This window comes from Drosophila santomea, chromosome X (assembly GCF_016746245.2).
Source record: "Drosophila santomea strain STO CAGO 1482 chromosome X, Prin_Dsan_1.1, whole genome shotgun sequence".
Taxonomy (NCBI): domain Eukaryota; kingdom Metazoa; phylum Arthropoda; class Insecta; order Diptera; family Drosophilidae; genus Drosophila; species Drosophila santomea.
In genome coordinates, this window is record NC_053021.2 from 17490345 (window position 1) to 17504795 (window position 14451).

Sequence of the window (14451 nt, forward strand, 5' to 3'; positions counted from 1 at the left end):
TCAGAAGGCTGCAAAATGCCTAGCGCGACTGCGATGAATGGCGTATTTCGGCCCAACGACAGCACGGTCACTCTACCCAAATACAGCTGTGGCGTCTCTGTCAAATTCAACGCTCATTTTGATTTTTAGTTTCGGGCGATTGGGCAATTGATCAGTTATTATTCTTGCTAAGCGATATGGAGCCAATGAATCTCGGCAGCCCGGCTAACAGCCCCGGCTCCAATCCGAGCCAGTACCTGCCGCCCTTTCTCCTCGGCGATCCGCAAGGTCTGACGCCGCACAAGAACACGCTATCCCCGAAGACCGGGCGTTATAATGTCAGTTTCGGTAAGTCGCCAGCATTTGGCAGATTTTGCGCACTATCTATATAAACGAAACCCCTAGCAGCCACCTCGCCCGGCGGCAACAGTCCCCACGAGCTGAACCGCTCCGCTCTGAACACCCGCACTTTGTTCGCCGCCCAAGGAGGCCCGCCAGTTGGTCACAATGTCTTGCACTCGGCTGTTGGCGCCAACGTCACAACGCCCGGTCACGCCCAGTCGCACAGCCACCATCAGGCGGGACCGCCCACCCAGGGACTCTTCGACTCGCTGCGCGAACAGTCCGCCACTCCGCAGCAACGCAACCATCTTAGCATGCTGCAGCTGCAGTCACCGAACCAGAGCTACCAGAGCAGCTATCACACCAACGACTCCTTTGCTCCCGGGGCGCCCAATGCCATCAACGCCTCCATGCAGGCTCTGTGCTCGCCGCTGGGAGCCACTGCCCACTCACCACTTGGAGTTTTGGGAACATCCGTGACAGCGGGCAGCAACTCTCGCCTGGCCGACTTTTGGGTGACCATCTTTGGATTTCCGTCGGGGGCCAGCTCCATGGTGCTGCAGCACTTCACCGTCTGCGGCACGATTGTGGATGTGGTGCATGCCCCGCAGAACGGCAACTGGATGCATGTGCGCTTCTCGTCGCGCATCGAAAGCGACAAGGCGCTGAACTACAACCAAAAGATTATCGCCGGCAATGTGATGGTGGGCGTGGCCCGCTGCACAGAGCGCTCGGTGCTCGATAAGGAGAACAGCAGCTGGATGGCCAATACAGAGACAGCAGATCCCGCCACCAGCCCGAATTCGATCCGTCCCTTTGCCCAGCAGTCATACAAGCTGGCCCGCAACGAAAACACCATAGTGCCAACGAAGGATGTGCCCCAGAAGAGCTCCGGGCTGATGGACAAGGCCATGGGCCTAATATTCGGCTGGTGAAAAGGGATGGTAAGGCGGATGGAGTTTCCGGCTACTTATTTAATAATTCACTGCGTACATCCAGCATACATACATACATACTTATTAAAAAGAGATATAATAGCAATAGCATTAGCAAAAGAAGTCGAAGGAGGGAGGCGAACTCGACCGTGCTGACGCTCTGCCCCGCCCCACGCTGCCCTTCTACTTGGGCTCCAGATGCGCCGTCTCGAGGTTTTTCATCTTGGGATAGCTGATGGACCGGCTGTCCAGCTTGGACTGGGCCCACAAGATCAGCTTGAGCAGGAACATCATCTTGGGCGTGGAGTCCTCGCTGTGCTCGCAGCGCAGAATGGCCGAGTTAAGCTCGCTGGCGATCTTCTGGCGGTACGACTGCTCCAGCAGATCGGCGAAGGGGCTCTCCTGTGGCTTCTCGAAGGCGAGCAGGGCCAGGGTGCGCTCCAGTTCGAACATGGCCTCCTCGCCGGACTCGGACAGCTTGCTCTGGGCGAAGGCGAGGGCCTCCTCCACCTTGCCGGCGCGGATCAGCTCGATGAGCTGCAGCTGCTGCAGGTGAAAGAACAAATAGCGATCGCTGCCGAGCAGCTCCGGATGCAGCTGGTTCACCAGCTGGGTGGCCTCCTCGATACGGCCCGCCTGCACCGCTTCACGGATGAGTATGCGCTCGTCCAGGCTGCTCAGCTCCACGCTGGGCTCCAGATCCGCCTCGTGCTGGAACTTCTCGGCGGCCTCCTTGAAGCCCTCTGTGGAAAAGCAGGAATCACGCGGATTATATTGATTAGTTCTGCTGGTGCTGGGTGCGCTTGTGTGTGCTGATGCCGAAGGCTCACCTGTGACCAAGTAGTTCATGATCAGGCGATTCATGTCCGCCTGCTTGAAGGGAAACTGCTCCAGGCGCTGCAGCCACTCCTCCTTGATGATGGCCTCCGATTTCTCGTTGTAGCTCATTTTCTTGCTCTTGCGTATCTTGCCAATCTTGAGGCCGTTTTTCCAACCGATCTGCGTCGAATTCTGGTTTCCAAGTCGCCTTTTTCGCTTTTTCCTAGCCCTGTTTACACGCCTTTATTGTTTACCAACTCTGCAATGCACAAATGACGCTGGAAATTTTCTTTTCTTCTGTTTAGCGTGACCAGAGTGCTTTACCCAGCGCCGCATGGTCACGCTGTTTGATTGCAGAAAGGGCGCGAGTTTTGAAATCAAACTATCGAATATATTACAAACTATAGCTTTTTTTTAAATTTCTTTTTTAATTGTGAAGTAAAGGCACCCTTTCTACTGCCATTTATATTGGCTTTACATAATCAACAGCCGAAAAAAAGGTGCACCATTTCCCTTTGAGTAGTGGAACTGAGAAAAAAGAGCTCTTCCCTTGCTGATCTAATTTTATTGAATACTTTGAATTGGCTTATTTGTCTCTAAAACAGCCGCTAGCGACGCGACCAGGTGCCCACGCCGCCGCTCCCGCCTCGGAAGAGGGGCGCCAGCAGGCGCAGTCAGCCTCAGTTCTTTCGGTTGCCCCGGCGCCGCATGGAGGCGGTGCACTTGGGGCAGTACCACTTGCCCTTGGGCGGATGCATGATGCCCACGCAGGGGTAGTGGAACCACTCGTAGGGACAGGCGTCGTTGTCGCAGGCCACCATGTCGCCGTAGGACACCTGGTTGCAGGTGCAGTAGCGCGGCTCGTTGGGATCGTACGACCACTCGCCCTCGTTCGTCTGCTCCACCACGAGTCCGTTTTCGCCGATGGTCAGGCTGGAGCCGGGCGTAACCGTGGCGGTGGGCAGGTTCATGGCAATCATTCCGGCGGGCACGCTGTCAGCGGAACTCTCCGTCAGATTGCCACCACCTCCGGCGGTCATGGCCAGCAGCGCCTGTCCACCCACAGACATGTAGGTCGCCGTGGCCGATGCCGGCGACGTTGTGATCTTGTTCACCGAGTCAAGGCTAATCGACGACGACGATGCCGAGCCAATCGAGTTGCCGGACGAGGAGCCGGCCGTCGGCTGCACAGTGGGCAACGTTAGGGCAGTGGTTAGCTTCTTCTTTTGCTTCTTCTCCTGGTGGTGGCTGCTGTGCCCGCCGCTGTGACTACTGCTGCTGTGGTGCCCATGCCCATGGCCATGACCATGTCCGTGCCCATGGCTGCCGTGGTGCGACTGTGAGTGGTGCGAGTGATGCGAGCCGCTGCTACTACCGCCGGCTCCGCCGGTGGCCAGCGCTGTGCCAGCAGCCACTGTCACCGATCCGGGCGTCGACTGCTGCAGTCCACCTTGACCGGCTTGGTTCCAGAACTCCGCGGTGGTGCCCGCCGTGCCGTGTATGGCCTCGTAACTGGCCTTGAGGCTGGCCGTTCGGCGTCCCTGCTGCATCTGCTGTGTGGCCACGATCGCCTGGCTGGCTGCCGCTGCAATGGCACAAGATGCGGCGGCTCCTCCGCCAAGTTGCTGCAGGTTGTACGTGACTGTGGCCCCGCCGGTCGAGTGACCACTGGCATGGGCATGCCCGTGGGTCGTACCAGCAGCAACCACGGGCGTGGAGGTTCCGGTCGCTGCTGCCGTCGCCGTGGTTGCTCCTCCCGAGCTGCTCAGCACGCTGTGGGTGAGGTTCGTGGGCAGCTGGCGGACCAGTGAGCCCGTTCCTGTGGCAAGGGAGCTGCTAGCCAGATTGTTACTGCCGCCGGCCACGCCCATTGCCACAGGCAGGGTGAGATGTGTGGCGGCGATGCTACCAATGTGGTTGGAGACCTGAGTTTGGGCAGTTGTGGCGCTGGCCAGGCTGGCGGCGGCTGCGGCCGTTGTGGCGGACGAAGAGGAGGCCGTCGCGGCAGTCGTCGAGCCGGACCCGACCACAGGAAGCGAGTGATTGAGATTGGCGCGCTTCTCCTGAACAGGCACCGTACATATGGTTTCTCGCCGCTTCTCCAGCTTGCGGTGCCGCTGACTGGAGCCGAGCTGGGCGGTTGAGATGCTGGAGAGGGCACCGCCCGTTCCGGCCGCTCCACTGACCAGTGCAATGCCGGAGGAGCCGGTGGCAGCACCAGATGTGTGTCCCGCCGAGCTGTTACCCATAGTATTGGCCGAACTGGCGCCGTAGTAGCGGTTCTCCTTCTGGTTCATGCTCAGCAACAGGGCGGTGGCGGCAGTGGAGTTGCCATCCAGCTCCAGGGAGCGGCGCTCAAGGATCTCGGTGATGCCGTTGTTGTCCGCCTCCAGCTCGCACTTGAACTTGAAGAGCTCGCTGTCCAGGCGGCGCAGGTAGCGCTCCACCAGCTCGTGGATCTGGGTGGCAATGGCCACCTTCTCGTCGGCATCCTCCATCACTTTAAAGTACTCGCCGCGCAGGCTGTGAAACTCCGTGTCCATCGACTCGTGCTGCAATTCGTCGCGCTTGCACTGCTTGAAGAACAGGTGGGCCTTCTTATCCAGAGAGTCCATGTTGTCTGTGGACCGCAAGGAGCAGTATATGGTTAGTGGTCTTGTGAGAAACATGGATTGTTTGGGTGCACTTACTCTGGACAGCAAGATCCAGTTCGCGCATCTCCGTGAAGCGGTCGCGCAGCTCCTGCGGCAGGTGCTCGATCATCTCTAGGTAGTCCTCCAGGTAAAGCATGATGGCGATGAGAATGGGCCGCGATGGAAACCACGACTTTTGATTATTTTGTGTTTTTATTAATGAAAATGCGTGTATTTTTGTGATTATGAGTGTGGCCAGAGGGCGAAACGAAGTAATTCCCAGATGGAAGAGGCAGTGTTAAAAAAATATCGCCATATCGACACGAAACCAAGATAGCCGATACACGACCCCTGCTAGGTAGCTGTGACACAACCCCTGAAAATTTCACCTAAAAATTCAAAAAAATTAAATACAAAATTAGAAAACATAAGAATTAAATTCTAAAAGATACATAATTCCGCATAACAAAAATGTATTTTAGAAAATTATAAATTTTAATATATTCTAAAACAAAGATATATACATACTTATTGTTTAAAAGTAGGATGCAGACAAACCACACGTGAATATGTGCTATTTTTTAAATGTATCGTTTTATTTCACTTATTGCCTGGCAAATGCGTTTCGCCCGTTTTGTTTCTGGGTCTGGGATCGTGGCTCCCGGGTGCACATCGTCCACATGCAGCCACATTCACTGCGGCACTCACGTGACATCGTCATATACTACATGCGTAAATGTAAAAGGCTTAGCTTAAACTTAACGAAAGTATTTAGAGTTTAGGTCGCTCCGTTCGGCTAGATTAACTTATTCGAATGCGAGGGCACGGGGCGCGGGGCGCGGGGAATGATCCAAACGAGGTTTCTGAACGCAGCGGCGCGGATCGCAAGAGAAACAAGTCAAGCTGCTAAATGCATCCAGTTTACTATCTAGCGGAAGGGGCCTCCTCCAAGTTGCAATCTGCAATCTCATCTCAGCTCATCTCTCCTCTTCAGCTGCTGGTGGAGCGGGTATCGGGATCGGAATCGGGATTGGGATTGGTATCAGGAATGGGGGGTCGAGGTTGGGGCAATACTAAACGTTATCATAATACACACACATCATAAAATGCTAATTCCTAGTCACACAGCTCACACAGCTACGTACAACACAACACAGTCGATTCCCCATCCCACCATTTCATACATCCTCCTCCGCCTCCGTGGACTCCCATCCCTATATGGACATCTCGGGCATCTTGTTGTGCTTGAGGTTGATCTGGACGCTCTGCGAGAACATCTTGATGATGCCGTAGTGATCGTTGGCGAACACCTTTAGGAAGCTGGGCACGTTCTTGTGGATCAGCTCGTGGCAGAACTGTGGATATTTTTGGTAGGCCGGCTGCTCGTCATCCCATATGGCCAGCAGATCGCAATCGTCGCTGTGGCGAGATGACAAAAGTGCATATTGTTGCGATAAGAGAACAAGAGTACAAGCGACGAGTTCGAGTGCTCGTCTCGAGGGTTTCGTCTGCGACCTCCACTCACCGCACTTCGTTGGTGCACTCGTCCAGCGATATGATCAAGTACTGGATCTTCAGCTGGGCGCACTGGTTGTAGATATCCGACGACTGCTGACGACTGTAGACCGAGTACACGTGCTCTGTGCGCTCCCTGAAAAGGCGGAAGATTCAGTACATGCATACGGAGGACACTGACGCCAATGAGAGCGGGACAGCGAAGGGGTTTAGCTGATAAGGTATCTCGCTCAGATTGGAACTACTCACGCCATCTGACGCATCTCCAAGTGCGCATGGTTGACTATGGGCCGTTTGGTGGTCAGGTGCACGGTACTGATGATATCCACGGGGCCGGCAAAGACCGCGTCCCGTTCCGTGTTTAGCTTGATCCACTCGAGCATGCTGTCCAGGTCGTCACCGCTCTTGGAGTAGCGCGTGGGGAAGTACTCTTCGCGAATGTTCTTTTATGAAAGGGCGATGAAATTGCAATTATTCCAATGACGAATAGAGGCACATCCAACTTACCACCATTCCCGGATCGAACATGCTGAGCAGGAAGACGGCCAGCGAGACCGACCAGAAGATGTTGCGCTGGCGATGGTACCACACTTTGGAGCAGACAGTGGGTGCGATGACGCAGCCCTGCGTAAAGCTGAGGAAGAAGAGCTTGCGCACGGCGAGTCCCATAAAAGTGAAGACTAGCATTTGCAGGAAGCTGTACATGTAGTGCATGTTGAGGATCTGTGCGTTGGCCGTCGGCACCACGGAGCTGCGCCTGGAGGAGCTTCGCTTTCTGCGTCGTTGGCCACTCGAGTTTGAGCTGCAGCCAGCGGCGGTGGCGGTGGCTGAGGTCTCCTCCTCTTCGTCGGCCGCAGACGTGGACGGCAGCGTTTCAGTGGGATTCGCTGAAGACTCGGGTTCCGTTTCGGTACTCCCTGGCTCCAGATTCTCCTCCTTCGGTTCCAATTCCGGATCCTTATCTTTTTCTGTCGGCGTGCTGGCTTCGTCGGCGCCCGTTTCTTTGGTTCCCTGTGCCCGTTCCTTGCGCTGTTTGTCACTGTTGCGGTGAATCTGCGCCCGCAGCCGCTTGATATCCTGCATAAAGTCATCGCGGGCCGGTGGCTGCTCCTTACGCAGGCGGGCTTGTGCGCGCTTGTAGCGCTCGTAGTCGTGGTCGCAGCTCTCGAGCAGGCGGAAGCACTTTTGCAGCTGTTTCTCCGTCTCCTTGTTGGACATGTCGCCCATGGAGACGCGATGCTCCTCAAGGAAGTCCTCCAGAACGTAGTTGCGGGCTCTCTCGCGCTGCTCCTCGGTGACGGCACTGACAGGGGCGCCGCTCTTACGCCAGCGGCGGAAGAACATGGCCAGCATGACCACACCGTACATGCAGTACGGCTTAACAATCATCGTCTTGACCAGCTGCCACAGTTCCGACCAGGCGACGCGCGCGTACTGTGGATTACAGGCAGACAGGTGGGCGACAAAACCGACATTGACCTGCAGAGCCCAGTGGGCACAGAGATCGAAGAAGTGCCTCTGGGCGCCTACCGTCACACTGACCACTCCCGCCCGATTGAGGAGCTCCAGCATCGTAGTCTGCATGGTGCTGGCGAGGAGCAGTGTCAGCATGATGAGCTTCAATGAGAAATAGTCGCCTTGAAGCGAATCCTGCGCGTGTCCCAGCCGCCGGCTGCGCACATGACGCAACTGTCGAACCAATGTGATCAAAAATAGGAACAGCGAGATGCTCAGCTGCCAGGTGAAGAGCAGCTGGCTGTTTCCGTGCGACATCACAAAGGCGAGAGCGTGGCCCAGGAGGTGAGACAGCGAGTAGTCCAGCATGAAAGCGTTGATCAGATTCGTGGGCACCGTGCTCACGTTCCAGGACGTCATCATGATCAGGATTTGGGTGGTGAAGATGAAGGCGGAGAACTGCCAAGAGAGTAGGGCGCAGGCGGTGAACAGCGACATGGCGAAGACCTGCAAACGCCAAGGTTGTTACTGAGCTTAATGCAATATAACAGACCTATTACCATGAACATGCGCGATGTGTGCCGCTGTCGGTGTATGATCCTTCCGATGCAGATGCACAAGTAGAACATCTGCAGGAATATGAACGGAAAGGCGAAGTTCTCCCGTGCCAGTGGCCGCTCATAGATCTTAGCCACGAAGCTGTGGAACATCAGGTACGAGATCACACCGTATATGCCACCGAAAATGTTCTCGCTGAGCAGTGTTCCGTACAGGTAGAGGACCAGTAGGGTTACTCCGCCCATTAGCCACACGAACTCCAGATAGAACTGCATGGGCTGCACCATTGGATTAAATCCGGCGCGTACTATGTGATAGAAGTACCTTTTGGGGCAGGGGGAAAATACATCTGCATTAGTGGGCTTTCGGAATAACTCCTTTGGTGGTCACTTACGCCGTGACCAGCTCCGGCAGCACGTAGAAACGCTCCAGCACATTGACACTGTGCGGATACTCGATGTCCGTGACGTTCTTCAGCTGCTCGTAGCCGTGCCAGAAGTCCGGTCCGTCGGCCAGCTGCTTGTAGAAGGCATAGTAGAGGGCATCTTCGCGCCGCAGAAGCGCCTCCCGTTCCAGCTGATTGAGCTGCTGGATGTTGGTGCGCGTCTCAAAGATCACGCGCACATGCTGCACGTACAGGAAGAAGAAGCCGGAGCCTGGGATGCGGATGGAGATATGGAGTTTGGTCAATGGCAATGACAATGACAATGGGAATCCCCGATTGAATTGGACTGCCCTCCTGGAAGCGGAAGAGGCGTGGCAGAGCAGTCTGCCGGTTCATGGAAACTCACCGATTAGCGCGTGCGACAGGATCACGTACAGATTGGGCTCGCGCATCGTGCTGCGATTGCGGGTGTCGTCTCACTGGGTGGCTGGGTTTAAATTGGCAATCATTATTTATTTCACAACGATTATTGCTCGCTCTGCACAATAAAAAAAACAGCCACCAATCAGCTGTTTTCGGCCGTGTCCGTTTAGAGTGACCGTCGGGTGCTGCGGACAAAACGCCCATTTGATGTGGTTCGGTCACACCGAGCTTTAGGTACAATAGTTTCTTTAGGTACAAGACGTAACTACAATTAGTTATATTCACTTATAATACATCAACTTTTTCCCAATTAAGTGTATATTCTTTAAAGGGCAACTAATACAAATACCATTAAAACTATACTATCAATATGCACAGATGTTTGGGTACAATTACAGTGTAGCAAAGGTGGTATTTTACAAAGAGGAACCCTGTATGATCCATCTAGTATTTACATTTCCCTGAGTACCGAAGCCTAGTCCCCGAGCTCAGAGGTATTTTCGGAGTCAGCCGCTGCGGTCATACTTCACATTCCTAAGTGGAAATCGCATCCCATCCCGCAGCAAAACAAGGAATAACTATGAACCGCTACGCGGTAAGCTCGCTGGTGGGGCAAGGATCCTTCGGGTGCGTCTACAAGGCGACGCGCAAGGACGACAGCAAGGTGGTGGCCATCAAAGTCATCTCCAAGGTAAGTGGTGGGGCAGATGATATTGCAACAAGTCCTTTCATCTATTTTAAAACTATTTTCATGTTCGGCAGCGCGGAAGAGCCACGAAAGAGCTGAAGAATCTGCGCAGAGAGTGCGACATCCAGGCCAGACTAAAGCATCCGCACGTCATCGAGATGATTGAGTCCTTCGAGTCGAAGACGGACCTATTCGTGGTCACCGAGTTTGCGCTGATGGACCTGCACCGCTACCTCTCCTACAATGGAGCCATGGGCGAGGAGCCGGCACGTCGCGTGACCGGGCATTTGGTTTCGGCTTTGTATTACCTGCATTCCAACCGCATCCTGCACCGGGATCTCAAACCCCAAAACGTGCTCCTGGACAAGAACATGCACGCGAAGCTTTGCGACTTTGGTCTGGCCCGCAACATGACCCTGGGCACCCACGTGCTCACCTCGATCAAGGGAACGCCCCTCTACATGGCACCGGAGCTGCTGGCGGAGCAGCCGTACGACCACCATGCTGACATGTGGTCACTGGGTTGCATAGCCTACGAGAGCATGGCTGGCCAGCCGCCCTTCTGCGCCAGCTCCATCCTGCATCTGGTGAAGATGATCAAACACGAGGACGTCAAGTGGCCCAGCACGCTCACAAGCGAGTGTCGTTCCTTCCTACAAGGCCTGCTTGAGAAGGATCCCGGCTTGCGTATTTCCTGGACGCAGCTGTTGTGTCATCCCTTTGTTGAGGGACGCATCTTTATAGCAGAAACGCAGGCGGAGGCGGCCAAGGAATCGCCTTTCACAAATCCCGAAGCCAAGGTAAAGTCGTCTAAGCAGTCCGATCAGGAGGCAGGCGATTTAGACGAGGCCTTGGCCGCTTTGAACTTTGGCGAGCCGCGACAGGAAAACTTGAGCACTTCCCGCGACAGCATCAATGCCATTGCTCCCAGTGATGTGGAGCATCTTGAGACAGATGTCGAGGACAACGTGCAACGCGTGGTCGTTCCGTTCGCGGACCTATCCTACAGGGATCTGTCCGGTATTCGAGCAATGCCGGTGGTACACCAGCCGCTGATCAACTCGCACACTTGCTTCGTCAGTGGCAACTCCAACATGATCCTCAACCACATGAACGACAACTTCGACTTTCAGCCACCCATGCAAGGCGGAAGCGTGACAGCTAAGCCAATAGTCGTTCCAACTGTACGCCAGTCGCGAAGCAAGGATCTAGAGAAGCGTAAGCTCAGCCAGAATCTGGAAAACTTCTCCGTTCGCTTGGGTCACACGGTCGACAATGAGGCGCAACGCAAGGCCACGGAGATTGTCACACAGGATAAACCTAACCAGGAAAATAAGCCTCCAGCTGAATCAGTTTCCAAAGCAAATGCTCAGCCACCGCAGCAACAGTCACAACAACTAAAGCACTCAATGCATTCCACCAATGAGGAAAAGCTGAGCAGCGAGTAAGTGGCCACAGCGTAACTTGGATTTTCTTTTTCTTACTTTTTCCCACTTACAGCAATACTCCTCCGTGCTTGCTCCCAGGGTGGGATAGTTGCGATGAATCCCAAAGTCCGCCCATCGAGAACGACGAGTGGCTAGCCTTCCTGAACCGATCGGTACAGGAGCTGCTAGACGGCGAACTGGACTCATTGAAACAGCACAACCTGGTGAGCATTATTGTGGCACCGCTGCGCAACTCCAAGGCCATTCCACGGGTGCTCAAGAGTGTGGCCCAGTTGTTGTCGTTGCCCTTTGTGCTGGTGGATCCTGTCCTAATTGTTGATCTCGAGCTGATCCGCAACGTGTACGTGGATGTAAAGCTGGTTCCCAATCTCATGTACGCCTGCAAGCTGCTCCTGTCGCACAAGCAACTCTCGGACTCTGCCGCCTCCGCCCCACTCACCATGGGTTCGCTCAGTCGTACGTTGCGTAGCATCCCAGAGCTAACAGTCGAGGAGCTGGAGACTGCTTGCAGTCTGTACGAACTGGTCTGCCACTTGGTACACCTGCAGCAGCAGTTCCTCACCCAGTTCTGCGATGCGGTGGCCATTCTGGCAGCAAGCGATCTGTTCCTAAACTTCCTCACCCACGGTAAGATTACCTTTGATGGCCTGAGCTGTCATCTGTAAACTGATATGACTTTTCCTTTCCCCCGCAGACTTCAGGCAATCGGATTCGGACTCCGCCTCTGTACGCCTGGCCGGCTGCATGTTGGCCCTGATGGGCTGTGTGCTGCGCGAACTGCCCGAAAACGCCGAGCTGGTAGAGCGGATTGTGTTCAGTCCGCGGCTAAACTTCGTCTCGCTCCTGCAGAGCCGACACCACCTGTTGCGGCAACGTTCTTGCCAACTCCTGCGCCTGCTGGCCCGCTTTAGCCTGCGCGGCGTGCAGCGCATCTGGAATGGGGAGCTGCGATTTGCGCTGCAGCAATTGTCTGAGCACCACTCGTATCCGGCACTCCGAGGGGAGGCCGCCCAGACCCTCGACGAGATCAGTCATTTCACGTTTTTCGTCACCTAGCCGGCACTTTCTTTTATTGGCCTCAGGCGTCTCTATCCGAGCAGATCCTGAATGTTGCCCTGGAAGTAGTCAATCAGCTCGTCGACGTAATTCCCGAAGCGGTCGAAGTTGAGTAGGTAGTCCTCGCTGCAGTCCTGCTCGTACATCTCGTTTAGCTTGGACACATCCTTGTCGGAGAGGCCGCGTCTCTGGCCCAGCGAGGCGTATGGATCCTGGAAGCAGAGAAAAGGAGGAGTCAGAGAGTGTAGGATGCAAACTACTCAACTACTAACTACTAACAAGTCATTTTCAAACATCTCATCGCTTTAACTATAACCGCTAAGGTTTAGTCAACCATTCAGCTAAGGCATTTTCCTAAGGAAGACATCCAACTGGACAAGGAAGCAAAAAGCTTTGTCTACTCCTAGCATAGTTATATGTAAATGGACCACGTGTTAGTATAGGAATTCCTAATCCGATAATGATCAAATCACTATTACTATCGAATTTAAGTATTTGTGAGCCATAATTTTTGCATTCGTAATGAAATATAAGTTAAGTGATAGGTGTTTTGGAATGCACATAATCAAGTAGGATGCATCCATTGTTGATGTGCAGCATTAGATTGATAAAATAATAGTTTGTATCTCAAAATATAACCATTTAAGAGTAGTAAGTCCTAAGAGCATAGTCGCTTTATAGCCAGCGAATTCACTCTATGTCTAGACAATACGTCCTATAATACGCAGTATTATTATTGAATGTTACACTGAACTTATTTACAATGCAAGCGATTGAAAGGAACATTCAATTACATAAATGTGCCACTGCAGATCGTATTTAACTACTCGATTTCAGAGACTTTGGAAGCATTTCGGATGGCCTACTCACCAGTGGCTCTATGGTGGCCTTTCCGTTCTTGCTGAAGGCCCGCGAACTGTAGTGCATGACGCTCTGGTAGTCGTACTCCACGCCGAAGTTGGTGATGTGGGTGCGGGCGTACTTGTTGAAGTTGTGCGCGTGCCCGTCGAGTATGTTCTCCCAGTTGATCTTCACGTACTCATCCCGCTCCGTGGCGCTCTGCTGGTGGTAGAAGCCGAGGGCGTGCAGCAGCTCGTGCACCACCACGCCGTGAGTGACGCACTTGGGTGTGTTCAGGTTGAGCACCTGGCCACCAGAACGCCTGCCGACGCTCGACCAGCAGCCGGAGTAGTTGCCCTTGATGAGCAGCCAGTGCTTGTCGCCCTGCTCGTACGGCCGGAAGCGTATGCAGGTGCGGTCGTGGTACTCCTTGAAGGCCTTCAGTATGATCATGGTCTGGTTGGCGTCTGTTTGGATAGTGGATGCCAGGGGTATAACTATTTAACGCTGCTTGGAGGCGTTTACTCACTGAAGTCTTGGGGGTCGATGTAGAAGGGCACGGCGGCTTCTGGCCAGGTGAGCCGCTCGTTCAGCAGTCCGTTCCGCAACAGCTCGCGATGCAGCATGATGTCGCCCTCGAAGAGGCCGCAGTGCTCCCAAATGTTCGTCTCGCTATCCTCCGTCCAGAAGTTGAAGGCAGGACCTGCAAGTGCCAATGGCTGAGTGTATTGAATATGGAATTGAGAATGATAGTATGTTGGCTACCTACTGTTGTGCCGGCGCAGCATCTGCATGTTGGCGCCCCACCTGGGAGCGGGCGGCACCGCGGTTCGTGCGCGAAGAAGCGCCTTCCGCGTGGCCTGGGCATCCGCCTCCAATGTGGCGCCCAGGGCCAAGGCCAGGGCGGAACAAAAACAAATCAGAGCGGGAACGATGAGCGCACTTCTCGGCATTGTTGGGGTAAAAGAAACGCCGGCCATGTGGCGTCGACGCTTTTATATGGCACTGCGTAATGGGGCGGGGCAATGGCAATGGCAATTCCAATTGAAAGTACGAGTGAGTACTGAGTGACTGACTGACTGACTGGGCGACTGAATGACGGACGCCCACGCCGATGGATTTCGGATTTATGCATAACTTAGCGGACTTAATGGCTCTCTCTTTCGGCGCGCATTCAAATTCCCCCGCCTCGACTTTTACGGCTTTTGATTCCAAATTTAACTGGGATATTGGGTTATCAGTGGCAACGGTGTGCGCATATGAAAATAGCACACTCTCTTCCCCAGTTCCAGTGGCAGTGGCAGTACAAGTACCAGTACCCAGTACCATTACCCAGTGCCAGTGGCAGTGCCTTCCTGTCTTCCTATCTCGAATC

The 14451-nt window shown here is 54.3% G+C and overlaps 6 protein-coding genes across 7 annotated transcripts; 2 read left to right on the plus strand and 4 right to left on the minus strand.

Annotated features, from left to right (window-relative positions):
• The first annotated feature begins 62 nt into the window (after positions 1–62).
• On the plus strand, positions 63–1362 carry LOC120456155 (nucleoporin Nup35). 2 transcript variants are annotated; one of them, XM_039642792.1, is made up of 2 exons: positions 63–327; positions 385–1362. In XM_039642792.1, the coding sequence occupies exons 1-2, from the start codon at positions 177–179 to the stop codon at positions 1254–1256; spliced, it is 1023 nt and encodes a 340-aa protein (XP_039498726.1). In that variant the 5' UTR covers positions 63–176; the 3' UTR covers positions 1257–1362. The 2 variants fall into 2 exon arrangements, with proteins under 2 accessions (XP_039498726.1, XP_039498727.1); XM_039642793.1 differs by having other exon boundaries at positions 388–1362.
• LOC120456157 (glucose-induced degradation protein 8-B homolog) lies at positions 1281–2381 on the minus strand. Its single transcript, XM_039642795.2, has 2 exons — positions 2087–2381; positions 1281–1999 (listed from the first exon to the last, which is right to left on the minus strand). The coding sequence occupies exons 1-2, from the start codon at positions 2202–2204 to the stop codon at positions 1440–1442; spliced, it is 678 nt and encodes a 225-aa protein (XP_039498729.1). The 5' UTR covers positions 2205–2381; the 3' UTR covers positions 1281–1439.
• A 239-nt stretch (positions 2382–2620) lies between these two features.
• On the minus strand, positions 2621–4988 carry LOC120456154 (inhibitor of growth protein 3). The gene is made up of 2 exons (XM_039642791.1): positions 4766–4988; positions 2621–4695 (listed from the first exon to the last, which is right to left on the minus strand). The coding sequence occupies exons 1-2, from the start codon at positions 4863–4865 to the stop codon at positions 2756–2758; spliced, it is 2040 nt and encodes a 679-aa protein (XP_039498725.1). The 5' UTR covers positions 4866–4988; the 3' UTR covers positions 2621–2755.
• A 292-nt stretch (positions 4989–5280) lies between these two features.
• LOC120456151 (C-mannosyltransferase dpy-19 homolog) lies at positions 5281–9316 on the minus strand. Its single transcript, XM_039642781.1, has 7 exons — positions 9028–9316; positions 8631–8892; positions 8239–8560; positions 6731–8185; positions 6473–6666; positions 6234–6359; positions 5281–6127 (listed from the first exon to the last, which is right to left on the minus strand). Exons 1-7 carry the CDS (start codon positions 9071–9073, stop codon positions 5923–5925), a joined length of 2610 nt encoding a protein of 869 aa, XP_039498715.1. The 5' UTR covers positions 9074–9316; the 3' UTR covers positions 5281–5922.
• A 92-nt stretch (positions 9317–9408) lies between these two features.
• On the plus strand, positions 9409–13054 carry LOC120456153 (serine/threonine-protein kinase fused). The gene is made up of 4 exons (XM_039642790.1): positions 9409–9735; positions 9807–11176; positions 11233–11807; positions 11875–13054. Exons 1-4 carry the CDS (start codon positions 9625–9627, stop codon positions 12234–12236), a joined length of 2418 nt encoding a protein of 805 aa, XP_039498724.1. The 5' UTR covers positions 9409–9624; the 3' UTR covers positions 12237–13054.
• Positions 12269–14029, minus strand: LOC120456156 (zinc metalloproteinase nas-7). The gene is made up of 4 exons (XM_039642794.2): positions 13846–14029; positions 13606–13779; positions 13107–13543; positions 12269–12448 (listed from the first exon to the last, which is right to left on the minus strand). The coding sequence occupies exons 1-4, from the start codon at positions 14027–14029 to the stop codon at positions 12269–12271; spliced, it is 975 nt and encodes a 324-aa protein (XP_039498728.1).
• Between the last annotated feature and the right edge of the window lie 422 nt (positions 14030–14451).